The sequence below is a fragment of the Knufia obscura genome (assembly GCF_036327395.1).
Source record: "Knufia obscura strain CCFEE 5817 isolate CBS 148926 chromosome Unknown scaffold_1, whole genome shotgun sequence".
NCBI lineage: Eukaryota > Fungi > Ascomycota > Eurotiomycetes > Chaetothyriales > Trichomeriaceae > Knufia > Knufia obscura.
The window spans coordinates 1,785,095-1,811,381 of record NW_027042687.1 but is presented as its reverse complement, the minus strand read 5'-3'; the positions used below and the strand labels follow the sequence as shown (position 1 = coordinate 1,811,381).

The following is a 26,287-nucleotide window of genomic DNA, read 5'->3' as shown; positions in this document are numbered from 1 at the left end:
TCGTCACCTACTATGGTGTACCTGCACGTCCTATGACCCCAATCCTCTCCGACCTGCAGGATCATTCCTTCCACCAGCCAGCAACAGAATTCAGTGATGAAGCTAGCTGTTTTGGGAAGCTATGCCGACATACTATGCCTATCTAAGCACCTCTTCTGGTGCTCAGGTGCGGCACGCTATCGATTCACAGCTTAACTTGGCTTACTGAATTGAATCGCTACCTGTGCTTCCAAGAACTTAGGCGCGGAAGTCTACTCCGTAGCTCATCGACAGTTGTAATATTAATGTAACCGAGCAGCAAAATCACCGGAAAAAGGATGCCAAAGCGGGCAGGTGCGCAAGATCAACGCGAAGCTATGATCTTCTGGAGATCTATGCGGATAGGAACAGTAACGTATTGGCCATGATTGGGTACAGAGCTTCGAAGCTGGTGAGGTCGATGCAAGTGACGAAAAGCTGCATCGTGTCGAGCGAATTGAAAAGGTGGGAGATACGATGGTGGATGTTGTCAATGTACTTGGAGATCTTCACGTCAGGTACACCTGGAGCTAAGCTATTTTGGAGATGCTGCGGAAGTAGCAGCCGAAAGAGGTTCACAGCCAGTAATCGGTAGGAGTAGCAAGTAGCCATGGCAGCTTCAGATGAAGCGGAAGCAACAGCACTTTCAGGCCATAACCTGGTTCGCTAGCACAACGGAACACAAGACCTCCCCACTCTCGGAATGTCCATGGTTACGCTGAAATCTGCTTAAACGCTCAAGCCGGGTACGAAAACAACTGGGTAGTCCAGGTGAGAAACTCTGCCGAAGTAGGCCAAATATTGAGAGAACCGGCTTGCGCTGAAGCGACAACATTATGACCCAGAAGTCGATGGTGTTGTCACTTTGGCGGTCTGTATAGGCGAACAATGGATATGCTTGCACGGAAAAGTCGACCGGCATGACATCCATAGTACCGTAGAGTGTTCATTCTGGAACTCAAGTATGGCTCAAGATCGTATCAAATGGTCAAACAATCTTTTGTTGAGCGCGATTTACATGGGGTAAACCAGGGCTTGATGGTAGATAAGACATCTCTGCTATCAATCGGACATATGCTACACTATCTGCACCTTCATCATGCGCCGAAGTAGATCTCTAAGATTCCAAGCCTTCTTCCTCGCACTGATGGCAGAGACCTCTCTTGCCAGCATAGCACCTTCTGCTCCTCCGGGATTGTATGTCCTGCCCTTTTCATCTGCATGTTGCATTTTCAGGGCGGAACTCTGTTGAGCTCGTTGCCTTTCTTCCCTGTCCTTGAGTCGTTCCATCTCCTCAACTTCCCCTATCTTCCAGCCTCGCAATACCCACATCACAAGCCCTCCTGCGATATACGAGACGGCGCAGAACACTTGCGCATTGACGTATACGAAATCGACCGCTTCGAAGCGTCTGATTTCTAGCGCTATTGCTTCTGCGCAAGTGACAGGTGGAACCATTATCAGCCAAGTCCAGCTCAGGGCGCTCCCAAGATCCCTAATCCCGACAACCTCAGCTCCGACTGGCGCAATCGTTGTCCAAAAGGTGCCTGCCAGCGCACCACCAACCACTGAGAAGAACGTGAGAAGGCCCATCGGTGACCCGACAAGTTCTGCCGGTATCCAGAACACAAGACAGAAGACACCGCACAACGCCGTCAGGAATGCTGCAAGGTTGATTCGTCCAAACCGGTCCGATGCAAGTCCAATACATGGTCGACCAAGCATCTGACCGAGGTTGAATATGGCACCAATGATCGAACCCTGTTGCGCTGAGAGCCCAATCTGACGGGCGTACGATGGCAAAGAGAAAAGCACAGTGACATACCCGAGCATCGAAAACCAGGACCATGCCTGAACCAACCAAAATTCTGGGCGCTTCATCAACGACCAATCCAATGACTTGTTGCGTGCTCCGACTTGTGCGTTCCGATCTCTTAGGATATTACTGCAGATAAGATTGATCGTGAATGATAGGATGCCAAGTATGCGAAAAGCCCATGGTAGACCTAAGTTGTCAATCATGGCTTGCGTCGAGAGAGACCAGATGAGTCCACCACAACCGCTGCCGGCTGCAGCAACTGCATTTGCAATCGATCTCTTGGTGGTGAACCACTGCGGGATAATGCCAACACTCCCAACGAACAGAAAGCCCATCCCCAAACCAAAACAAGCACCTTGGGCCAAGATCAATTGGTACTTCTCTGTCGCGAAGGACGCTCCGATCAAAGAGAGTGTCTCGAAGAAGATACCGACGTGCAAGGTAACCTTTGTGCCGAAGGTTGACGTGCATTTGGTGGCAAGCGGTGCGACCAGCATGGCCATGGAGATTGAGAGCCCGCCGATGAAGGCATATGCAAGGGCACTGGTGTTAGGGAAGTAATTGTGCGACAGATAGTAAGCTAGGAAGACGGCATATGTTGAATTAATGCCCCATGTCGAGCCATTGATCCAGAAACAACAAGCAACACACACCCAGCCATAGCCACCATTGGGTGGTTGGTCTTCTTCAGGCTTGGCAGAGGGCCTTTCGATATCGTCGTTACTGCTGACCGGCGACTGAGGTGAGTGGCTTTGTGCCGCTGAGCTGTTTGCCGGAAGAGGTGCTGCTGTATGTATTTGTTCCTTCTCACTCATGCTGAAAGAAGATTCGTTTGACAGTACTCTATCCAAGGAGATATGTCTCTGGCGACTTGCTCTGGCTGAAAGGGTCTCCAGCGAGTGTGTCCCGTGGAAGTCAATGACCAGGATATGTCTCGAGCTCGCGCTTCCTGATCGCTCAGATATGTCCGTACACAAACCAGCGATTCTCGGCTAGTGTCTGAATGTGAGCTGCAAAAAGATCAGGGCATTGAGACCTGACAGTGTTACGTGATTGCTGTGTTGTTCTTGCCAGGACATTGCCGCCACCATTCATCAAGAAGACAAGCCAATGATGGTAGCATCGAGCTGTGAAGTTCTTCGAACATTTTAGATTTCGCGTGGTCATAGCGAGAAAAATTGGCAAAAGGAAACGTGCAGGATCTTGCAGACGTGTGGGGAGGGACTGAAGCGTGAACCGAGGCGATCGGACATCTCCGGGGGCAAGACGCGTGTCTTGCGCGTGTGAAACTGATCAGACAAAGAGCTGTGGTGCCGAAAATGGAAAGGTGTGTGCCCCCAGGTGCCTTTTGGAGCTCAATCTCGGGACCTTCGGGGGCGCATAGCTCCAAAAGGCGCCCAAGTTGGGTTGGAGTTGCATTTCGAACGTGCCGGCGATCCGCGCTGGCCGCTAAAATCATCGTCCTCCTGTGGATCAGCGTCTCATCATGTAAATCTCTACAATTGTTCTTCTTTACTCGTTAGCGAAGGTGATACTCTTGTGTTAAATCAGCATAGAGGTGTGATATTCGACGAAATTTGCTTTGAACCATGCAAAGCCATGGACACAAGGCACGAAGTGTGAGCAATCCGAACGAGAACTTCGCGCTCTCGGGAGAGGTTCGACTCCACAAGTGTTGTCCCTGACGACGGGGAAGGGAAAACGAAAAGCATTCAGCGTCACGATGCGAGCAAGGTACACCATGATATCGATGAAACAGTATACACTATTTGTTGCGTGAAGCGTTTGTTGGGCTTTTGTCATTAGTTCTTGAACCTCCAGCTGCTGCGATTTCGACTACTACCTAGGTACTCCAGTTACTGATTTACCTGGAAATCGTGCAATGTTTTCCTAATCCCAAAGTTGACAAAACCAAATATCTTCACCAGCTCAGGTCACAATGTTACACAACAAGAGAAACAGCCTGGGAGCAAGAAAGGTGTCTCCACCACAACCAACATGTATGAATTCTGAACAGAAAGGTACGTCCTCTGTGACCGCTCTTGCGACCAGCTTGAATGGCACCTCGAAGTCCACCTTGGGAATCGAAATACTCACATATTGCATCAGCTTCGTACCTTGCCGAACTTCGATCGAACCGACCAGCACGACCAACTGGATCGCGGCCTCTCCCATCCAGACCATTACCTACACCCGACGAAAATGTGCCTCCACGAGCAGGATCAGCCCTATCTTTCCGCTCATCCAATGAGCAGCTGCCAGAGAACAAAAACTTGCTGAGAGAACAAAAGCTATCGCACCGGGCTTCCTTGCCCGCATCAAGCTCTTTTGGATCTCTCGGCAGCCAGAGAGGCAGACCGTTGGTCCCTACACCAGGCAATACCACGACTCCTTCTACACAACGGCGGGTTTCACCTCCAACAGCGACGCTACCAGATGCTGCCTACCAGGAATCATCAGCAAGGGTCAAGGAAAGAGAGGAGGCACACGCCTTACGAGAGGCCCTGCAGAAGATCGATAAAAAGGACGACGAGATGAGGATACACGATGCAGCTAAGATGGAAGCGGCAGATTTAGTTTGGAAACACCGGAACCCACAGCTTGCTGAGGTGGAGAAAACTTCTGCATATCCAAATCCTGATCTAGAGAAAGATAAACCAAAATACGGTGAGCTAGGCCATGCCAAGAAACCTTCACAATCGATAGGAATAGATACCAAAACCAACTCTCGCTCAGCATCTGGAGACTCGACAGCTTCAACAGACAGCAAGAGACATCGACTGCCGTGGCTAAGGAGACGTCCGAAACCTGAGCCTGCTGTATCGGCACCAACACCAGCACCAGCACCAGCGCCAGCACCACCATCCACAACCGCAATACTGGCAGTACCAGTAGTAGAGTCGCCAGTAGCCGTGGTCGAGCAGGAGAACATTTTGCAGAAGGGTGCACGCAAGACGAGTGGGAAACGCCACGTGAGCAGCGGCTCAAGTAAAGGAGTTTTCAGAAATCCTGAAGACGAGATATACGAAGAAGCCGAAGAGATGCCTACAATCATTGAGGCTGCTTCAAAACAGCAGCTTCCCCTAAGGTCTCGGGAGAGCAATTCACTACCTCGAGGATCAAGACCACAGCCGGAAAAATCCTTTACAGATCCTTTACCAAGCATGCTGAGGACGAATCGTGTCGAAATCTGGAAAAATCAGCCGACCCAGTCGCGAAACGCAGCATATACAGCCAGTCGTGCTCTGCCGCAGACACCGATTAAGGAAGTGGAAGCAGACAACAGCGATAGTCCGAGTTACAAAGATGGTATTGAAATCAGGAGCGATGACATTCGGGCTGCTACGAGCATGAGAAAGAGCGATAGAAGCCCAAACCTTCCTACTCCTACGGCAGTCAGTGATCGACCAGGACGTCCAATTGTGAGTTTCGATCCGAAGTGGAAACGGGAGACCGAGTCGCCTAGGAATAGCCGCGACCTCGAAAGACCACAAGAAAACAAGAATGACGGAAGTATGTCTTATCCAGTCAAACCTTCTCTGCCAGTGCCCGAGATCACGATCATGGAAGACCCGAGAAGTCCAGCACTGCAGAAAGAGAAGGAAATTGCCTCCCTACAGCAAGAGCAGTCCCACCATATCAATACTGTTCCGTCGATTAACATTTCTGGAGACGAGCCGGCTCGACCGTCTAACTCGAGTCGACCTCTGCCTCAGATCAATCTGCCAGAAGATTCTGGACCCAACCCACCAGTACCTACCATCAACATAGAACCAGATGTACCTCAGCAATCGCGGCCACTACCTCAAATTAACCTCCCAGAAGCTCCTCAGCCTACACCATCGATTCCTGCTATTAATATTGAGCCAGAACCGCCGAAGAGCCGGCCACTACCGACTATCAACGTGCCCAATGGAAAATCACGGCCTTTGCCATCCCACACACAATCGTCACCGTCGAAACTCCCACAATCAAGACCAACGAAATCAGAGATGTCTTCACGTGTGCCATGGCTATCAAGGAACCCAACATCAGCCTCCACCTCAAGCGTAACATGCACAGCCTGCTCCTTGCCCATCTCCGGCCGCATCGTAACAGCATCCGGCGCCTCCTCCAAAACTCAGAAGGCCCGCTTCCACCCCGAATGCTTCAGTTGCCACCACTGCAGCACAGGCCTCGAATGCGTCTCCTTTTACCCGGAGCCAGAAAACGCCCGATTAGAACGCCTCCAAACAGCAATGCCCCACCTCGACCCCGAAGACCCACAAATAACAGAGATCGCCAAGAGCAACGAGGACCTCCACTTCTTCTGCCACCTCGATTATCACGAACTGTTTTCGCCCAGATGCCACAACTGCAAAACACCCATCGAGGGAGCCGTCATATTAGCCCTAGGCCGCCACTACCACGCCGACCACTTCTTCTGCGCTGAGTGCGGAGACCCCTTCACCAGTGAGTCGCCCTTCGTCGAACATAATAACTACCCATATTGTGTATCATGTCACACCAAGCGGACGAGTTCGAGATGCAGAGCGTGTAAGGCGCCGATTCTGAATGAGATGACGATTGAGGCATTAGGTGGGAAATGGCACGATTCGTGTTTCGTGTGTTGTGAGTGTGGTGGTGACTTTGGGGAGGAGGGGCGCTTCTTCGTTAGGGAGATCGAGGTTGAGTTGACGGAGAAGGAGAAGAGGAAGGGGTATGGGCCTAAGGTTGAGGAGAAGGCTGCTTGTCAGGGGTGTGAGGAGAGGAGGGTGAAGAATGTGAATATCTTTTTGTAATTGTACGAACGGTAGGTGGTGAGCATCGGTTGGCGTTAGGCGGTATGTTGTGTGCAGGATGATGCGCGATCTCGAATAAATTTATTTGTTCTAGGTTGTGTTGTCTTGTGCCACTGTGGGTTCGTGAATTGGTCGTACGTCTTCAGTCACGCCTCTGCGACTGACCAGTGGAAGAAGCGGATTGCCAGGCCGTGGCACACCTGTTCCGGCGCTCGAACACCAACAGTACTGCATGTAAATCAAGGCGCGTAAGGACGAGAAGAACCACCGAAGCGGCCGTGTAATGTGTCGACAAACATATTGAGGAGCCTGCTGCGACCTCGACGAGGTCGATTTCTGTCCATGAATGCCAGGCATTCAAACGGCGACTTCAGTCCTGTGTCTCGTATCTGCCATCCGATACTGGACTGTCTGCACGTCGAACATGCTTCCTCTTCATGAGTACGGTACTGAGAGTTGATTGCTCTGATACAATCTGGCGGCAGTGGTGCCCATTTCGTCGTTACGATCTCTCCCAGAGTATCTTTCTTTTGATCTGTCTTTGAGCATGTAGCGTACTTTTATTTAGCGGTCGTGTCCAACTGCGGCAAGAGGCTGCCACTCGTCTTAGAAGAGCACTGGAAACTTGGCTTTGTCTGTGTATGACGGCATGTTGATGCATCACTCTTCTTCTCTATCTGTCGTGTACATAATCTGTCCATCCAAACCGCCCGCTAAACGCAGCACGAAAGCAACATCCGACACAATCCTTCACCTCATCTTGTCTCACCCCACCTTCCCCTTCACCCTCTCCAATTCCTTCCTCTTCTTCTCCCTCTGTCCCAACCACGCCTCCGCCGCCACGCCGCCAAAAACAAGCGCCACACCTCCCCACTGTGGCGGCGTCAATTGCTTCCCATACCAAACCACACTCAACACCATAGTCAACATCTTCCTCGTCACCGTAACAGTCACCAACACAAGACTACTGAACCGTTCCAACGTCGCAAAAATAAATAGCTGGCCTATCGCACCAGCAACACAGAAACCGAGGATGTCGTTGAGAACCGCGGGATGTCGCTGGATAAATGATAGTGCATTTGTGAGATCGTTTGTCGTGGACTCGGCGACTCCGAATGTGCTCAGGATTGCACCCGGGATGAACGGGGTGAGTACCAGATACGAGGTTTGAAGAAGGAAGCCGAGCAGATTAGAGCTAACCATCATCTGGGGGCCCTTAACGGGGCCATACCGATGCGGCGATTTAAAGATGTGGTCTTGGATTGTGTTTGTTAGGCCATCAAATAGTAGATTCACGCCTAACAAACTCAGTCCGTAGTACGAGCTGCTCGATGCGCCCTTGGCCTTCGCGCCATGTTTAGGAGGGTGGTACAGCGTGAATATCGCGACGCCGGCGGTAACGGCCGCGACGATGAGGTATTTTGATAGTGGGTATCGCTTGTTGAAGAGGGTGATGTGCAGGGCCATTACTGGAAGTAATTTGCAGGATTTGGCGAGGACGAAGGTTAGGTAGTCGACGTGCGCCAATGAGGCGTAGCCGAAAGGGGACGCGAAGGTTGTGGTTAGGGTTATGAGGGTTAGGGGTGGGAGGGCGGCGCGTGAGGGGATGAGGCTGTAGTGGCCTGTGCTGGTGTAGAGGTAGATGCTGCCGCTGATGAAGGCGAAGAGGGCTTGGATTGTGTTTACGAGGATGGGGTAGCGGAAGTATTCGGTTGCTGAGGATGTGCTGTCTTTGTTTGTCCAGGTGGAGGGTTCGATGGCGTAGGGGGTGGTTGTTATGCGTTCTTGGAGGAGGCCCCAGGTTAGGAAGGAGGCGTAGATTCCGCTTACGCAGATGAGGAGGGAGAGGATGCTGGGTTGGGATTGGGACTGGGATTGTGGTTGGGTGCGTAGTTGTGGTGCGGAGGGTGCCTGCCTGTGTGGTGTGTATGTTCTTTTTGGGGTCGTGGTCTTGCCGTTTGCACTGCCGTTGAGATTGCCATTGCTCCTGCTGTATACGGCTCGCTTCTCGGGGGTGCTTGTTGGGTATTGCATGATTTCTCCTGAGTCGATGCGTTGCATTGGTGCGACTTGTTTTCGACGTGGCATCTTGAAAGGAAAGAGCGTGTAAGGAGTGACGGAGGTCGGACTATGCTGGCGACGCACGGGCGGTTTAGTGGAGATGGTGAACCATAAATACGAGACTGCGATCTGTCTTCAAGTTGGAACTCCGAGGCACTTGAAGCTAAGCCCGAAGAGATCGAGGGCAAACTTGGCTTGCAGTCACACGGCGATCTCCCGTTCAGCCTCAACTCTAAAACCTTAATCACAAAAAGCTTACCAGAGTCAGAGTGAAGTCACTCCGAATACTCAACGCAACAACAAATAAGCCACTGCGCCAGACGAATACATATAGCCCAAGAGAACCGAGTCTACAAATCCGCTCTCGAGAGCATTACCTCGCAAGTTCAATACCACCCACACAATGTCCACCCTAACACCAAGCGCAATATCCACCCTCCTAACCACAACAACAACCAAATCCCCCCGCGAATCCCTCGCCATCGAAATCCTCCACAACCTCCAACACCAACACCGCTGGACAGATCTAAAACTTTTCACCGTCTCCTCACCATCTCCTTCCTCATTCCAAAGTGCAGATTCAACACCCACCACATCACCAACACGATCCAGATCACACTCGCACTCACGTACGCGCTCAAAATCCCCCGCCCATACCACCATCTTCCTCATCTCCGGCCTCCCACCCCGCCACAGCTACATCCACCCCGACCTCCAAAAGTGGCTGATCAAACACGACGCCGACGAGGCCAGCATCCCCGTGCAGCGCGAGTGGGTTATACCACTGAGTCTCGGCGAGCGATGGAGTCTCAAGCAGTTCTGCTGGGTGTTTGATGGGTTGGCGGAGAGGGATGTTGTACGGGCTAGTACTACGGAGGGGCATAATGATGCTGAAGGGGAAGGGGAAAGTTTTGAGTGGAAGGATAGTAAGCGGGTTATTCTGGGGATGTTGGCGCATAATGGGTTTGGAGGGGATGGGACGGTGACGTATTATGTTATGCAGGAGGGGGAGGTGAAGCCGAGACAGAATGGGTGAGGTACTTGGTCGGTTGGCGATGGGATGTGAAGCGCTAAAGCGAGATCTACGTGGCTCTTGCTACTGGTAATGGGGAGCGACCGTCGAGAGATATCACCATCAAGCATCAGAAGGTAGGCAGCAGATCTACATTCTTGGGCGAAACTACGATAAGCGTGCCATCGAGACGTTGCTTCCAGGTCAGAAGGGGTTGCGGCTCGTGCAAGCAGATTGAAGGCTGCAGGCTGCAGACTGCAGATTGACGACCGCGACTGAATCACAAACACATGATAGACTGCGCAGTATCCATGCATGCATAATTGCAGTCGAAGCGTGGGATGACCAAGACAGGTCGACATGTGTAATAGAAAGGTGTCTTTGAAAGGATTTGCACTATGATGCGAAACCTAACGATCAGGGTTGCGTACGTTTATCTACTTACGCAAGACAATGCTACCTGCCACGTTGCAAGGAATATATTGGTCGACAACTAGCCAGTTTAATGGTGGATCTGGCTTAACATCGTCTTCTTCTTGTCTTTTGTCACACTCTCCACCTCTCCTCTTTCACCTCAGGCAGCAGTCACCTAGCTTGACCCGGATCTAGATTTTCTTGTCTTGGACGCAGGAGGTAGACTACTGCCACATCGTCAGTCGTCATCTTCATCGCTTACCTCCGCCTCCTCCTCCTCCTCACTCAGGATCTCGGCTCGGCGCTTCTTTGCACCTTTACCAGTGCTTTTCAGGTTCGTGTTGCTCGTAACGACATTATCTGATTCGTGATTCGTAGCATCATGATCATTGTAATCATTTCTGTTGCCGTTGTTGCCCTCTTCAACTATCATCGTCCAGGAAGAAGTAATTTCCTGCCAACTTCTGCTGCTGATCATTCTGTGACTGGTACTTGTTGATTCGAGGTCGGAACGTGTTAGGATCTCGTCTGAATGTGACGTCCAGGTTCTTCAAGAATGAGTTGCAGCCAGTCAGGAGAGACTCGGGAGTTCTGGCTCGAGACTTGATGGATGGTTGACCGTCGAAGACAATGACTCGATCCGCAAGGTAGGTAGCCATGATAAAATCGTGCTCAACAATGAAGGCGGTCTTCTTGTTGTGCATGATGAACCGCTTGATGACACGGGCAGCAATGATACGCTGCTCAGAATCAAGATAGGCCGATGGTTCGTCGATGAGGTAAATGTCAGCTGGCAAGCCAAGAGCCAACACGATGGCCACTCGTTGCAGTTCACCACCTGACAAGTTCTGTACTTCCTGGTCGATGAAATCATCAAGTTTCAGTGGCTTGTAGACATCAGTCTGAAACTGTGGGTTGAGGAAGGCGGCCTTGATTCGCTTAAAGAAGAGTTGTCGGACTGTACCCGTGAACTTTGGTGTGATCTTCTGAGGCTTCATCGAGATATTCATCTGAGGAACCTTCTGATTCCCATCTGGCTTCTCAACACCAGCAAGCATCTTGCAGAAGGTCGTCTTTCCAGTTCCGTTCTCACCCATCATGACAACGATTTCCGAATCTGTGAAGCTGCCGCTATCGATGGTCAGATTAAAGCCGCCTAGCGTCTTTTGCATAGCTGGGTACTCGAATCCACGAGCCTTGTCAACCAGATATTCTTCGCCAGCTTCGGCGATACGGAAGGTAAGACTTTCTTCTCTGAACCGCAAGTTCTCGGTGGGGATCTTACCATCGAGGAAGATGTTGATACCTTCTCTGACGGACGAGGGAAGAGTGACGACACCATAGACTGCAGGACGGCCGTAGAGCACACAGATGAAGTCGGACAGGTAGTCCAGGACTGACAGATCGTGCTCGACAACAATGACATAGTCGTCGTCTCGCAGAAGCTCTCGGATGGTTCGAGCAGCCGTCAAACGTTGCTTGACATCAAGGTAGGATGATGGCTCGTCGAACATGTAGACATCTGCTTTTTGAACGCAGACCAGGGCAATGGCAAATCGCTGCAGCTCACCGCCAGATAGCACACCAATCTCACGATCAATAACATGCCTCAGCTCGAGGACATCCATGATGTGTTCGTAGTTATCCATCTCACTTCTTGCCTTGACCAGTGGTCCGACAGTCTTGACATCTCCTTTGATGGCTCGTGGTAGTTGATCGACATATTGAGGCTTGACAATGGCTTTGAGGTCGTCTTCGAGGACTTTGGTGAAGTAGTCTGCAGGCCCGTTAGCAATCTGGCCCAGCATGAAGGGGGGCGTAACTCACTTTGCAATTCAGAACCTCTGAAATACTTCAGAATTTCTTCCCAATCAGGCGGACTATCAAATCTTCCCAAATTCGGCTTCAACTTTCCACTGAGGATCTTCAAGGCCGTACTCTTTCCGATACCGTTGGTTCCAACCAGACCAAGCACTTGACCAGGACGGGGCATAGGCAGCCTATGCAACTTGAAACTGTTGGCTGAATAACGGTGGGTCACCTGAGATTCGAGGTTTGTGGGCAAGTTGATAATGTGGATGGCGCCGAATGGACATTTCTTTGGACAGATACCGCACCCAATGCATAGGGTTTCAGAGATGTATGCGATCTTGGACTCTGGAGTGACTTCGATGCACAGTTTGCCCGTACGCACAACGGGACAGGACTTTTTGCATTCCTGTCGACATTTCTGGCAGAGTTAGTTGGAAATTCCTCTTGTTGTGATGTCCCAGGGCTCACCTTTGGCTTGCATTTGTCGTTGCTGACAATAGCGATTCTAGTCAATTTGTCCGACATGGTTGTGGTTGAGATGTGTGAAGTTGCGGACAACACAGAAAGTCCAGAATTCAAGAGAAGAAATGGTATGCAGGGTGAAGGCGACTTATGACTCGACACGGCAGCCTGCACCGGACTGAACCAACCACTGCACGCAACAATGACGGTCGAAGGCAAAGCAAAATGAAAGTCGGCTTCGTTACGGCCTGGTACACACGGAAAAAGCACGTCGGGCAGTCACCAACAAACAGTCAGTCTGTCAGTGTGATGCACTGAGTGCGGGCAAAAATCATCCAGCCCCTCATTGGTGCAGGCTTATTCTGCCTCAGGCAAGTACATCTAGGCAAGCGCCCTCGCCAGCTCGGCTGCCAAGCAGATTCTTAGGCGCTTGGAGAGCCGAATGCACTCGCTTAGCGTTTGCGCGATTGATGCAGTTGCAGCGCTGGCCGCTCTTCAAGTTGCTCCATCTTCCACCAATCCTCCTCCATCTGCCTCTGTGCATCTCAATCGAGGCACCTTCTCGACCTCCCACCTCACCACCACCTCCACAACATCCATAACAACACCCTGACATTGGTCTCGTCGGGTGTTGGACCATCATGGAAGGTACGTAACATGCTGCGTTCCTTTTGCATTTTTGTACTGTGTGCTATGTATCCGGATCTGCCTTGGTCGACCTTCCACGATGAAGTCGCCCTCTCATGTGCACCTCTACTCGAAACATGGTATATATGATATTCGGAGTGCAAAAAGGGACTTCGGACTCAGCTCAGCGTGTCGTTCACGGGAAGTCAGTCCCAGTCGTGTTCTCAGCATGTTATTCCGACAGCCAGCTGTGAAAGCCGACAACTCATCAGCTATCCATCTCGTCATGCCTCTATCCATCACGATACCTCATGGAAATAGCATATCTCAGTCGCTGGAAGGCTACGAAGGACCATAGTGACATTTTCCGGATCGCGTTGGCTGGTTTCGTGGATGTGACATATCTGTTCTTTGCGCGCATGTCCCCATAGCTCTACCATGCTGACGATACCTCATTAGCCTCACCAGCTGTCGATACAGCTCCTCTCCCTCCTCCTACCGATGTACGAATGGAATCTTCCGAGGATGAGTCGCCGGTCGTTCCTCAGCAACAGCCTACCAATGGCACAATGAAGTACGAGAATGACAGTGAGTCGTCCGACACCCCAGAGAACACTGCCGCCGCAGCCTCATCGGCACCCACCACCGACATGGTCACCCAGCAGACATCAGTGATGAAATCAGAAAGTGACGATGATGCTGAAGCGGACAACGACGTCGATGGTGATGGAGAGTACGAGATGGAAGTAGACCACCCACAAGACGCCATGAAAGACGAAGACGCCTCATCTTCGGACGAGTCGATACGCCCAGCAAAACGGAAAGCCCACCCCACAGAAGATGAAGAAGAGTACATGAGAAGCAACCCAGATCTCTACGGTCTACGTCGAAGTGGACGTGCCCGCCCTTCACGAACACTGGCAGAGTCCTCGGATGAGGAAGATGACGATATAGTCTCCCGTCCTCGAAAACGCCTGAGACAAACATCTCAACCTTCGTCGAAGCAGCAAACACCAAACATTGAGAGTGCGAGCGATGCCAGTGCAGACTCTGACGAGTATGGTGGTCGACACAAGAAGCTGACCAAGAAGCAAAAGCGTCGCTTCCTCGAATCTTCCACCGGCCTCAGCCCTGCTCATGCCGAAGTTCGTTTCTCGACTCGACGTGCTAACAAAGTGTCCAACTACAACGAGGACGACGCCGACCCATTCGCAGAAGAAGAGTCGGAGATGATGACTCCGAATTATTGGGCCACTGCTCCAGAAGATAACACTCCTGCCATCGATATAGTGCTCAACCACCGCCTGAAGGCTGATGTCACCACTCCAACTCACGTTAAGGAGGAGTACGAGTTCCTGATCAAGTGGCAACAGCAAGCTTACTACCACGCTACTTGGGAGACAACAGAAACTCTTTCTGGAGTTCGCTCTCCTCGTCGCCTCGAGAACTATATTAAGAAGACCTTGGCCGAAGATATCCGAATCATGACAGATCCAGACATTTCACCCGAAGACAAGGAGAAATGGATCCTAGACAGAGAACAGATGCTTGATGCTATCGACGATTACAAGAAAGTCGAGAGAGTCATAGGGAATCGCGAGACACCGGACGGCACCGAGTACTACGTCAAATGGAAAGGCTTGTACTACGACACCGCCACCTGGGAAGCTGCCAGTCTCGTCACCGAGATTGCCCAAGACAAGATAGACTCGTATCTGAATCGCCAGTCCGAGAGCTTCCGGTCAGACTTGACAGAGCAGAATCCTGCTACTCGTTCCAAGTTTGTGAGACTGACAGAGCAACCTGACTATGTCAAATTTGGCCAGCTTAGAGACTTCCAGCTAGTTGGTCTCAACTTCCTTGCCTTCAATTGGGCCAAGAACATGAATGTTGTCCTTGCCGATGAGATGGGGCTGGGCAAGACCGTACAGACTGTTGCCTTCATCAATTGGCTCCGACACGATCGTACTCAGAATGGCCCCTTCCTCGTCGCCGTTCCACTCTCCACAATGCCAGCCTGGGCTGACACATTCGACTTGTGGGCGCCTGATATCCACTACGTCGTCTATAACGGCAACAATAATGCTCGTCAGGTCATCAAGGACTACGAGCTCATTCCCGACGGCAACGTCCGGCATCCCAGGTTTCATGTGCTGCTCACCACATATGAGTATGTCCTCACCGATGCCGCTTTCTTGAGTCAGATCAAATGGCAGTTCATGGCCATTGATGAAGCTCATCGTCTGAAGAATAGAGAGTCACAACTCTATGACCGCCTTCGCGAGTTCAAAGCACCAGCTCGACTGCTCATCACCGGTACTCCGGTGCAAAACAATCTTGGCGAGTTGTCGGCTCTGTTTGATTTCATCAACCCTGGCGTTGTCAACATTGATGAGAACATGGATCTCACCACCGAAGAAGCTAGTGCAAAGATCTCGCAGCTGACTGAGGAAATCAAACCATACATGCTTCGACGAACCAAGCAAAAGGTCGAAAAGGATCTTCCTCCCAAGACCGAGAAAATAATTCGCGTGGAATTGTCTGATGTTCAGCTTGAGTACTACAAGAATATTTTGACCAAGAACTATGCTGCACTAAATCAAGGTGCCAAAGGTCAAAAGCAATCCTTGCTCAATGTCATGATGGAACTGAAAAAAGCCAGTAACCATCCTTTCATGTTCCCCGCCTGCGAGGAGCGCATGGTGCCGCAAGGCGCTCGCAAGGAAGAGGTTTTACGAGCACTAGTTACCAGCAGTGGCAAGATGATGTTGCTTGACCAGCTATTGACCAAGCTTAAGCGTGATGGCCACCGCGTTTTGATCTTCAGTCAGATGGTCAAGATGCTCGACATCCTTGGTGACTACATGGATTATCGTGGCCATGCCTACCAGCGGCTAGATGGTACCATAGCAGCCGGTCCACGTCGTATTGCTATTGACCACTTCAATGCTCCTGAGAGTACTGATTTCTGCTTCTTGTTGTCCACGCGAGCTGGTGGTCTCGGTATCAACCTGATGACGGCTGATACTGTCATTATCTTCGACTCTGATTGGAATCCACAGGCTGATCTTCAGGCCATGGCTCGCGCCCATCGAATTGGTCAGACCAAGCCGGTTAGCGTTTATCGCCTTGTGTCGAAGGAGACCATCGAGGAAGAAATTCTGGAACGAGCTCGAAATAAACTCATGCTTGAGTTCTTGACAATTCAGAGAGGTGTCACTGACAAAGAAACTCAGGCTCGCAGAAATGCTTTGGTTGGAGAGCCCGGCAGCTCCAACGAAATTTCTAGAATCTTGAAGAAGCGAGGTCAACGAATGTTCGAACAGACAGACAACCAGAAGAAGCTTGAAGAGCTCGATCTTGATTCGGTACTCGAGAAGGCTGAGGATTACAAGGTAGAACAGCCCGAAGGTACAGAAGCGGATGGCGGTGAAGAGTTCCTGCGGAGCTTCGATTTTGTGGATGTTAAGGTCGATGAGATGTCTTGGGATGATATCATTCCTAAAGAGAACCTTGAAGAACTCAGAGCTGAGGAGCAGAAGAAGGCTGACGAAAAGTATCTTGCTGAGGTCATCGAGCAAAACAAGCCCAGAAACGTCCGCAATCGTGAACAAGAAGATAGGGAGGCTCGACAGGCTCGACGCATTCAGCAGCGAGAAAACGCCGACTCGGAAAGTGAATCAGATGAAAACCCCAATGCCGATCCAGGCAGACCACTCAACGAGCGAGAGTTCCGATATCTCATCAAGGGTCATCTTAAGTTTGGCTCTATCGACGACAGGACCGAAGAGTTCCTTGGCGAGGCACGACTCAGGAATCGCGACTTTGGCGTCGTGAAGACTGCTATGCAAGAAGTCCTCGATAGAGCCAGCTTTTTGTGGAGAGAGGAACAAGAGCGCATGGCTGCGTTGGAACGATCGGGCAAGCAAATCACTAAAAAGGACAAGAAAGCGGTCCTGTTCGAACATAGGGGAGTAAAACGAATCAACGCTGAGACCCTACTTGATCGGCCAGGTGAGATGCGACTACTCAAAGAAGTCACGAACATCCCAGACAAGAAGTCTTTCCGTATACCCGAGGCCACGAAAGCTGCAGGATACTCTTGCGACTGGGGTGCGCGCGAAGACGGCATGCTTTGCGTTGGCATCGCCAGGCACGGTTATGGCTCATGGGAGCGCATTCGTGATGATCCAGATTTCAACCTTGTAGACAAATTCTTCCTCGAGGAGCACCGTGTTGACAAGAAGGCAGAAAGAGAAGCACAGGAAGGGAGTCACGCAAAGTCTCCTGGCGCTGTCCATCTGGTGAGGCGTGCCGACTACCTGCTTTCCGTCCTAAAAGCCAAGTACGGAGACGACGCCCAGGCCAAGAAAGCTGTCGAGAATCATCATCGCAACAACAAGAAACAACGAGAACACAATGAGCTGAAAGCTTCCACGCCGCTCACAGGCAAGAAGCGAGATGTCGACAAGCACCGACACCGAACGGTAAGTGCTGGCCATAGAGACAGCATGGAACGACATGGCACACCAAGAGTGGACTCCCGGCACGGCCGAGACGATCGCGACCGAGAGCGCGATAGAGACAGAAAGCACAAGATCGAGCGTGAACATTCGACGACTCATCGCCATGGCAGCGAGCACAGACGGACAGACAGCCATACTAATGGTGCATCGACAGCCGAGGAAGACCAGATGATGAAGATCATGTTCAAGCCGGTCCGAGAATCGCTCAAGAATATGAAGAATGCCACGAAGGCCAACATTTCTGATAGTCAAGCACGAGCTAATGCGCTTCGAGGCTTTCTCAAGGAAGTTGGAGCATTCATTGGTGATGCTATGGGTGATGTGGACGAAGCTCAAGACTCAATGGAAAGAAGATTCTGGTAAGTTTGCCTCGCAGTACAAGTTTTACAAAACGCTAACCTCGATATCAGGGACTACGCCGTTACCTACTGGCCGAACAAGGGCATCAAGGGCGAGGAGCTGGCTAGAATTCACCTCAAGATCATTGCATCAGAGAAGGATCTTGCCGGCGATGCTTCTCCTCAGAATGAACCAAACGACAATCGCCCAAATGGTCACTATCACACTTCACCACCCAGATAGGGTCGGGATCGATCTGAAGATACAACGACGGACGACGTTGGCCCTCCAACGCCGATACTTGCTTGCGACCTTCCATACGACCCTGCTGGCAAATCCTTGTCTAGCGTGGTGTTGGGACCAGGCTCTTTCGCACCCAGGACCGGGTGAACATGTTACTTGAGGGAGACTACATTCTTATCTTTGCATCTTCGCATCATCATTCTTTAACACCAAAAGCAGCAACAGAATCGCTGCAGGGTATCTTTGTCTTTCGCTTCACCAAAAAGCACATGGTTTTCGAATTTTGCTACGAAGGAGTTCAGGTCATCATTACTGGTATGAACACGGATGTCGACGATAATGTTTGTTCTAGATACCCAACACGTCGAAAATGACTAGACGACATTCACTGCTGGCGAGGAGTTTTGTTGCGAGGAGTTGAGTTTGCTGTTATGCTAATTATTCAATAATGTGTTGATAAATTTTGTTGTTAGACTACAATATCGCTGGCATGCGAGTCAGCGAAGTGGTTGCTGTCGCTTAGACACGGATGGAATGGAGGTGGGAAGCTGAGCGTTGGCGCCAGGTACATAGTTGATGACGAATGATGATGTCGTGTTTGGAGGCGGTGACCCCACCAACGACATGCATGAAAGTGGTGGTGGCAGGCAGAGCCGGGCGCAAGGTCGGCGACGATCTCCGTTGGTGACGGGCTTCGCTGCAATACTGCAACGAGCAATAATCGACGCCATCACCCTTGTCATCGTGTTCATGTCTTCCGTTAGTTGCAAGTAATAGTTGCCTTTGCCATCGTCAATGTTAATGTCGCTGCTGCCAGTGGTAACACCTTAGCTAGCCAGAAATGGAAGGTGCAAGTGGCATTTAGGCACCAAAACCCGGAAATGTTCTCCGTATCTGGCTGGCTACACACACCATAAGCATGCATCCTGTTAAAACTACATTACAGTGCCCTTGCTTCGGTTCGTCGATTGTGTTCACACTCACTCCTAGACACGTCTCCATGGACAAAAATCCCTCTCTGAACCTCAGAAAGAAGGCCCCAACACTTAGCAAGCAGACATGGTATTTTATTCTTTGCTCGTGAAGCTTCAAGTTGATTCCAAGCATGGCTTTTTCCATCGAACACTGAAATATCACCCATAATGACCTGTGACTACGAGATGGATGATGGCGCATCATGGTAGATGTGAAGAAGGCACGACCGATGGTACGATCAGGATTGGTCACGCCTGTGCATCCAAGAAAGATCCCCAGAACCAGGAAGCATCGATCTCACTCTTCACGGTAGGCAGGTACAACTCTCACAAGGAAGGCACAACCAGGGTGCATGTAATCGAGGAAGGGGACAACTCCACCGACCTCATTGCAGGCGGAATATCATCCATGGACGGCAACAACGACCAACGTCAAGCTTCGGTCAGAGCATGCATGACACGACAAGACCAACCACGCCATGTACAGTAGGAGGCACGCCAACACATTCAAGTTCGCGAGACAATATACAATGAATATGAACCACGGCGGAACAGGCATCAGGTACATATGTAATTGACCTGACGATAATAATGGGTATCACATCGTATCATACATCCTCCCCATAGTCTCAGGAAACCTACCTATACACCCACCCACCCACTTCATATCTCATTCCATCCATTCACTCATTCATCACCGTCCCTCGGACCTAACGACCCTCTCATAATCCACTCCACAACTAGCACAATACTCCTCATACCAGCTGTGCAATGCAGCCTGCTCTTTCTTCGTTCCCCCAATCAAGTCTTTGCTCGTTGTCCCATTCACTAGCGGTGCAACAGATAGGCATCGCTGGTGCTCATCCATCGCGAACCTCTCGTATTCACCCTGAATCACCTCGCGCTCGATGCTATTCACGACGCGGAGCGCGACGAGGAGATCGTGGCGGTGGGTGCCCAGGGTTGTGCGGGTTGAGTGGAGACGTGCGGCTGGGGAGCTAGATGGTGTGGAGGTGTCGGAGATGAGGTATTCATTGCTGAAGACGGTGTAGCAGGGGTTATTCCCAGCCTCCGGTAGGACGGCGTTTGAACTCGAGGACATTGCGACGTCGAGATCGGATATTGAAATTGAGCGACTCATTACATTATCAGGCGTCACGCCGATTCGCCGCATGAATTTTGCGGTGTTGCGGTCTTGGTACCAGGACCAGGTGTCGCGGAATGAATAGAAGGAGTTCCATAGCATACTGGCTAGGAGCAAGATGAGGATAAAGCTGTTGGCGGATATGGTCTTGTTGATCCAGGTGAATATGTCGAGGAGTGCTTGTACTGCAGATCCGAGATATGACTGCACAGCAGAAGTGAGGTCTTCCATGAGTAACCGCACGAGGGTCCGCCGCTGTGGTGTCCGGCGCATTTCCATGTTGAGCGCGGAGGCGTCCATTTGCAGTTGTGTTACCTCGGATGATAGACCGACCTGTCCGAAGATCTGGATCGACTTCTTCGTCCGGGAGTGGTAGCCTAGACGGCGGACTTGGTCGGCGACTAGATCTGCTGTGTCTTGGGCATCGAGGTCGAGGTCGTGTAGAGCGTGTTGCTCGAGGATGGTGTTGATTCCTGGGATCCAGGGGTCAGATGACCAGTCGACTCGGATGTAGATTGCTAGTTTGCATTTCGTTTTGGCAACGTGGGTGATTACGATTTTTGAGACGAGGCGGTAGGATGATTGGAAGGGGAGATGCCAGGGGGTCCGGCGGTCGGTGATGACGTAGCAGAGGTGGTCGTTGACTACGTCGATGGACTGGTAGTCTTTGACTGGTATATATTTCTCTTGTCCCAGGAGGTTGGTCGATGGTATGGTGAATGTGAATGCGCGGCTCATGCGGCCGGGTGCATCCTCGGAGGTTGAGGTCCAGGGACCTTGTTTGAGGTCTCGGGCTCGACGTTCATGCTGCAGGAGCTGCCACAGGGCGGATCGATCACCGAACATAACATGGAAGAGCGCTTTGGGAGATATGTCGTACTCTCGTTCTATGGCTAGGCGAGTGTAGCCTGGTGGGACGTACTTTACTGGCTGAGCAGGGAGCTTGAATGTGCTGCGGTCTGTGATGCTACCATAGAGGCTGCGATCTACTCGTGTTGGACCGCGGAAATCTGTCGATGCTCGAGGGCGACCAGACGGATGAAGGTCCACTGGTGTATCCGCCGCGGTGTCCTCCATTGATTCATTGCATGATGCGCGTTTTAGCGTATCTGTTTCCAGTCTCAAGAGTTGTTTGATAATATCATCTAGTTGTTGTGGGTCTCCTGATTGGCTGTTCTTGACAAGATAGTTGAGGCGTCTCTGCAGCAATCTAAGTGGCTCAAGGAAAGTCTTAACCGTGACTCGAGTCGTACCACTCGATGATTGTTCCTTGAAATGAATAAATAGGAAGTCGCAATCTTTACCGGGTGCTGCTGTGACCTCGTCCACTGAAGACAGTGATATGGCCGAAGTTAGGACGAGGCCAAAATGGTTGCTGTAAAAATACAAGTCTTTTGTTGTTACATAAGCTCGACCGGGGAAGTCTTGCTGACCGCTTGGGTTCCAAGTTGCACGGAAAACCATGGTCAGCCGTTCGTCCCTGCGGACGTCAGGAAACAGCAATCTAAACTGTGCATCTTGTGTTTTAAGTTGAAGAGGATAGTAGTTGGGGTAGTCTGGCAAGCCTGATTCTGTATCGACAGGACTTCGGACCATGTCGAAGCTTATCGTGTTTCTATGTCGCTTTGTCGGCGAAGGTGTCCTTGCTCGCGTTACTGATGGTGGTGGTAATGCCAGATCTGTGTTGATGGTGACTCCGTTCTGGGAGCCTCTTCTAATGGGTGAAGAAGCCTTTGGTGGAGATTCGGAAGGTGAAAGTAATGGGCTTGGTTGCAAGGTTGGTCTGCCATCGGAAACCACTCTCAGCTGGTTGCGATCAAACCTGTTGACAAAACTCGAATTTGAGCTTCCCCATGTGTTGGCTAAAATGCCATTTGGGATACCATATCGACCTGTGACGCTGCCACGCATGCCACGTTCACCTGAAACAGCCACTGCTGCTTTGCTCAAGCTAGTTGGCGTTGGAGCATTGGCAAGGGTCGATGGTGCTAGACTGCTTGGCGGCATGTCACGCAGAGCAAGTGTAAAGGCTGTTCTCGACGGTCCTGTCTCGTCAGGTGCACGATTCGTGATAGACACACTTGGTCCGACGGGCATAGATCCATGACTTGCCGCTATCAAGCTGGCGATGCCACTCGAAGGATGTGGCTGATTCGGAGAAGGAGAGAGTTGTGGTGAAGCTGGCCCGCGCCTTGCCAGATCGAGCTTTGACATGATGCGGTGAGCATGGTCTCGTGCATGAGGTTCGTCATTAGTGGTACCTCTTCTGAGCATGTCGAAGCTCTCTCTTGTGGCATCAGATGGTGGTATAGGCAAGGTGGATGATTTCTCCAGCCCACTAATGTCGTCGGATGCACCTGGTTCAGTAGAGTGAAGAATGTTGGTACCGAATTCCGGGACAGGCGGAGCTGAGATAGAGAATGCAGGATCGTTCGGGGCGCTTGTAGTCAGGCTGTCGGTAGAGGCAGGATCATGCACAGCTTTTGACTTTGCAGCTTCGAAAGCGGTAACCCATGCAGCTAGATCGGCTTGTGTTTCCGCTTGCAATAAGATGGTGTTTCTGTTGGTCTTCAGCTCGAAGCAAAAGCGGCGTTCTTCGTTAGGAGCAGGCCTCACAGCGCAGAGAAGCACACCTAGTCTTTCACTCTCCTCCACTCCACCAACTCTAGGATCATGCACAAGCCAGCCGAAGACACCGTTGCGTACAAAGGCCCATTTCTTGACCCACACAGTCCTTGTAGGTTTGCCAGAATAGGTTCTCAAGAACAGCCAGCCAGCTCTTTCACCATTCTTAAAGGTGCCCCTAGCAGGAGAACGTTGCAAGGTAGCGCTTGTGCTGCTAGTGGTATGTGCATGACCTCCGACGTGTGGCATGGTGAAGGCGGAGTAGTCATCAAGCTCTCTTGACGGTCTCGAGGCCAGCTCAGCCTCTTCCTCAAGCTGTTTCCTTGCAGTAGCTAACTCTCTCTGGAAACTGCTCTCGCTGTTCTCCATCTCCTTTACCCAGCCTCGCACTCGGTCCATTTCAGGGGCATTCTTGGAGAAGGTTGTGCTGGCGTTGTCCTTGGCCTGCCTCATCTCCTTCCATTGATCTGAGAATATCCTAACGAGCAGCTTATCCAACTTAAACCTGATTTGCGGAGTGGTCTGCAGTAGATCCATGACAGCCCTCAGGTACTGTTTTCTTGTCTCGTGCAGCTGGAAAGCATCCTCCCTCAACGAGCTGGGCTCTTTGTAACGCCCCATGGCCATGAACTTTGCATGGAGCGTATCGTACTGTCTCTGCCAGTGATCAATGTTCCTCTTGGTCTCCCGAAAGACCTTCAACTCGTTCCCCTGGAACAGGCGAATGGGCTCACAGACGAGAGCGGGTAGCTTCTTGATGACGGTGATCATGCTCATCCAGTAATCTTTTGCGCCCTCGCCGTATTTCCTCATTGCTAGGACGCTGTAATCGTGGTCGAGCATAGTCTCGGAGACCGTCGTGGGGAGGACAGCATGGGAGGTGAAGTTGTTGACGATGTTCTCGAGAGTGACATGTTCGGCGACCAGTCTGTTCGTGGCCTTGAGGTAGTCGTCCAGCCATCGTTCGAGGAGGTCGATCTGTTCGGTATAGTGCTGGATTGTGGCTCGGGAAGTAGGAGAGTCGATCGCTGCTTCCTTGAGACCAACAGGAATGAGGTTGATCAGCCGACCTGCCTCTACCGGCTCCTCTAATGATGGCAGCTTGCGGCTTGCTGCAGCTGAAGTGCCTCCAGCTGCCTGTGTCTGTCCTTGCGTCTGGCCGGGCACTGGCAGTGGCAGCGACTTTGCTGTCTCCATCTCGTCGCCGCTATCACCGGTGTCGTCGTGTCATGTTGTTGTATCCAACGCGCAGGCTGCTGCTGTTCCTTGTTCTCGCAGCGGACGTGATCGTGTGCACTGGAACGTGGAATCGTGACTCGTCGGCGGTCTCAGGCTGCATGAAACACATGCAAGCATGCGGAGTGTTTGTAGGGATGCCTAAGGCGCTATTCGAGGTGTTACGGAGATCTCCAGGCATGGATCTGGCCGCACCGCCCAGCTCCGCACATCCCTGGCCCAGTCTTCCTGCCTAGTACTACCTACATTGTCAGTAAAAGATGGAACCTGGTGCGCCTTACCAATCACTGTACGGTACCCTTCGGAAGCACCACCTTCGAACATGGAGTCGAGCGGCTCAGTTACAAGTACGGCTCTACATGCGTGATTCTCGGGATTCGACGATAACGCCAGTTCTACGTGTACAGGATTCGGCATTCCAGGACAGGCAACGAGGGAAAGGGGGGGCTATGATATAGATGTCTGATAGAGGCTGAACCATTTTTGCTCACGGATATGCACGACATGAGTTCTAAGAGGTCGCACGCCAGGCGTCTTTCCACCCCTTCTGCCATCTTCGAGCGCGGAGAGGTCTTGTACAACTGCAGGCCAATAAGTACATACGATTGAATTGACGGGCAGCCCCTGCTGGCTAGCTTCACCAACTCTCGGCCTTGCTCAAGTCAGATAATCACGTCCTCTCAGATCCTTTCGAGGGGGCCAAGTTGTACGCCGCCCAATTTTATAGAACAAATTACTTTACATTTCCTGCATTTTGTACAGTGACGTCCTCCTCAGGACGTACATGGAGGATTGCGCGAGCAGTGACGTGGTTGTCGTGGCATGGGGTTTGCTTTCGCGATTGCCAGGGAGGATATGTTGTCAGGAGCGAGACGACTTCAGCTATAGTAGTAGTGGGGGAGTTGCATGAGCTCGTTCAGTATCGCATCGGTAAGCTGTGGTAGGGTAGTGATATCGTACTAAGGATTGTTGACCGCAGCCACGTCTAGGGATGTTGGAGTAATCAGTCGAAACGGACATGGTGCGTGAAGTAAGTGAGGTGACGCTATGTGTCCAGCGAGTGCATTTGGAAGAGCGAGGGCTTGGTGTTATAGCTGTGAAGCTTGACACAACCGCCGATGAGGTCAACAGTGAGAGCTAGGGCTTGCCTGTTCCGTTCTTTCCAGACCTGACCTCTAGCTTCTTTGGTTTCCTCTTCGCTTTCTGTTCGCTAGAACCACTGTTCTTCGAAGGAGCATTCTCGGTTGCCGCGCCAGGTTGCCAACCTGATTCTGTGTTTCGTTGAGACCTAATCTCTAATTTCTTAGGCTTCCTCCTAGGCTTTGATTCAGCAGTACCGCCGCCTGAGGGTGTGGTATCTTGAGCTGTCGCCGCAAGTTGCTGCTCAAATTCCTTATTTTGCTGCCCATCTTTCTCCTGCTCTATCGCATCCACAACCTCATTCGGGTTAGCGTCCTCCAACTTCTGTTCCTTGCCGCCGAGTTTGATCCAAGGTCCATGGATAGCACCAACGCCCGATCCAACAAGCATACCCAAACCTGCCGTAGGAACTGCTGTCACAGCGCCAAGGACAGTTCCCAGGCCGGCCCCTAACCCCAACCCCGTCGCAGCTCCAATTCCGCCACCGAATCCCAGGCCTTGCCATGTTCCGCTCTGCATACGTTTTGCAGCTTTACTGTGGCCGTTAGCTTCGATCTCCTTGTCGAACGCCTCTTGGAGCATCTTTTCCCGCTGCTTCGGGTCGGTCATGGCTTGAGCTTTCGATTTGAGATCGTTGGCCGTTGATTGAGCTTTATGGGCTGCTTGGGCTGTTTCGATGGCCTGGAGTAGCTGTTCTCGGTCCGGTAGCTGCGTACCCGAAGCATCGTCGGAAGCCATTATTGCTGATAGATCGCGCTTGACGTGATACTTACTACTGTAGTTTGTAGAAGACGCGCTGAGGGTGTGCCCAGGTGTCGAGGAGATTCGGTCATTGGAGACGTGTCTCGAAACCTGACCCATGTCGTACAAGGATAGTAGATGCATGGGTCAGCTGACAAGGTATCGATTGGCTTGACATCATCGGTGTATTACTGGTCAAGAACGGCCTTACTTTTCGATGATTCCTCTCTCATAACAATGACTGGATCATCAAAGACACGAATGCTTACGAGAAGATAGCTGAGTGGGAGCTGCGACAATTGTAGAGGACGAA

The 26,287-nt window shown here is 51.4% G+C and overlaps 8 protein-coding genes across 8 annotated transcripts; 3 read left to right on the top strand and 5 right to left on the bottom strand.

Annotated features, from left to right (window-relative positions):
* Positions 1 to 1,095: 1,095 nt before the first annotated feature.
* Positions 1,096 to 2,652, bottom strand: PMZ80_000674 (uncharacterized protein; the record flags this gene model as incomplete). The annotated part of the gene is made up of 1 exon (XM_064869124.1): positions 1,096 to 2,652. One exon carries the CDS (start codon positions 2,650 to 2,652, stop codon positions 1,096 to 1,098), a length of 1,557 nt encoding a protein of 518 aa, XP_064734621.1.
* Positions 2,653 to 3,894: 1,242 nt separating this feature from the next.
* Positions 3,895 to 6,618, top strand: PMZ80_000673 (uncharacterized protein; the record flags this gene model as incomplete). Its single annotated transcript, XM_064869123.1, has 1 exon — positions 3,895 to 6,618. The coding sequence occupies one exon, from the start codon at positions 3,895 to 3,897 to the stop codon at positions 6,616 to 6,618; it is 2,724 nt and encodes a 907-aa protein (XP_064734620.1).
* Positions 6,619 to 7,383: 765 nt separating this feature from the next.
* On the bottom strand, positions 7,384 to 8,706 carry HUT1 (UDP-galactose transporter; the record flags this gene model as incomplete). The annotated part of the gene is made up of 1 exon (XM_064869122.1): positions 7,384 to 8,706. One exon carries the CDS (start codon positions 8,704 to 8,706, stop codon positions 7,384 to 7,386), a length of 1,323 nt encoding a protein of 440 aa, XP_064734619.1.
* Positions 8,707 to 9,082: 376 nt separating this feature from the next.
* Positions 9,083 to 9,715, top strand: PMZ80_000671 (uncharacterized protein; the record flags this gene model as incomplete). The annotated part of the gene is made up of 1 exon (XM_064869121.1): positions 9,083 to 9,715. One exon carries the CDS (start codon positions 9,083 to 9,085, stop codon positions 9,713 to 9,715), a length of 633 nt encoding a protein of 210 aa, XP_064734618.1.
* An 812-nt stretch (positions 9,716 to 10,527) lies between these two features.
* On the bottom strand, positions 10,528 to 12,442 carry RLI1 (Fe-S cluster-binding ribosome biosynthesis protein; the record flags this gene model as incomplete). Its single annotated transcript, XM_064869120.1, has 3 exons — positions 10,528 to 11,882; positions 11,933 to 12,335; positions 12,386 to 12,442. 3 exons carry the CDS (start codon positions 12,440 to 12,442, stop codon positions 10,528 to 10,530), a joined length of 1,815 nt encoding a protein of 604 aa, XP_064734617.1.
* Positions 12,443 to 13,020: 578 nt separating this feature from the next.
* On the top strand, positions 13,021 to 18,114 carry hrp3 (ATP-dependent DNA helicase Hrp3; the record flags this gene model as incomplete). The annotated part of the gene is made up of 3 exons (XM_064869119.1): positions 13,021 to 13,027; positions 13,466 to 17,891; positions 17,943 to 18,114. The coding sequence occupies 3 exons, from the start codon at positions 13,021 to 13,023 to the stop codon at positions 18,112 to 18,114; spliced, it is 4,605 nt and encodes a 1,534-aa protein (XP_064734616.1).
* A 1,668-nt stretch (positions 18,115 to 19,782) lies between these two features.
* On the bottom strand, positions 19,783 to 24,054 carry SIP3 (SNF1-interacting protein; the record flags this gene model as incomplete). The annotated part of the gene is made up of 1 exon (XM_064869118.1): positions 19,783 to 24,054. One exon carries the CDS (start codon positions 24,052 to 24,054, stop codon positions 19,783 to 19,785), a length of 4,272 nt encoding a protein of 1,423 aa, XP_064734615.1.
* A 1,176-nt stretch (positions 24,055 to 25,230) lies between these two features.
* Positions 25,231 to 25,971, bottom strand: PMZ80_000667 (uncharacterized protein; the record flags this gene model as incomplete). The annotated part of the gene is made up of 1 exon (XM_064869117.1): positions 25,231 to 25,971. One exon carries the CDS (start codon positions 25,969 to 25,971, stop codon positions 25,231 to 25,233), a length of 741 nt encoding a protein of 246 aa, XP_064734614.1.
* Between the last annotated feature and the right edge of the window lie 316 nt (positions 25,972 to 26,287).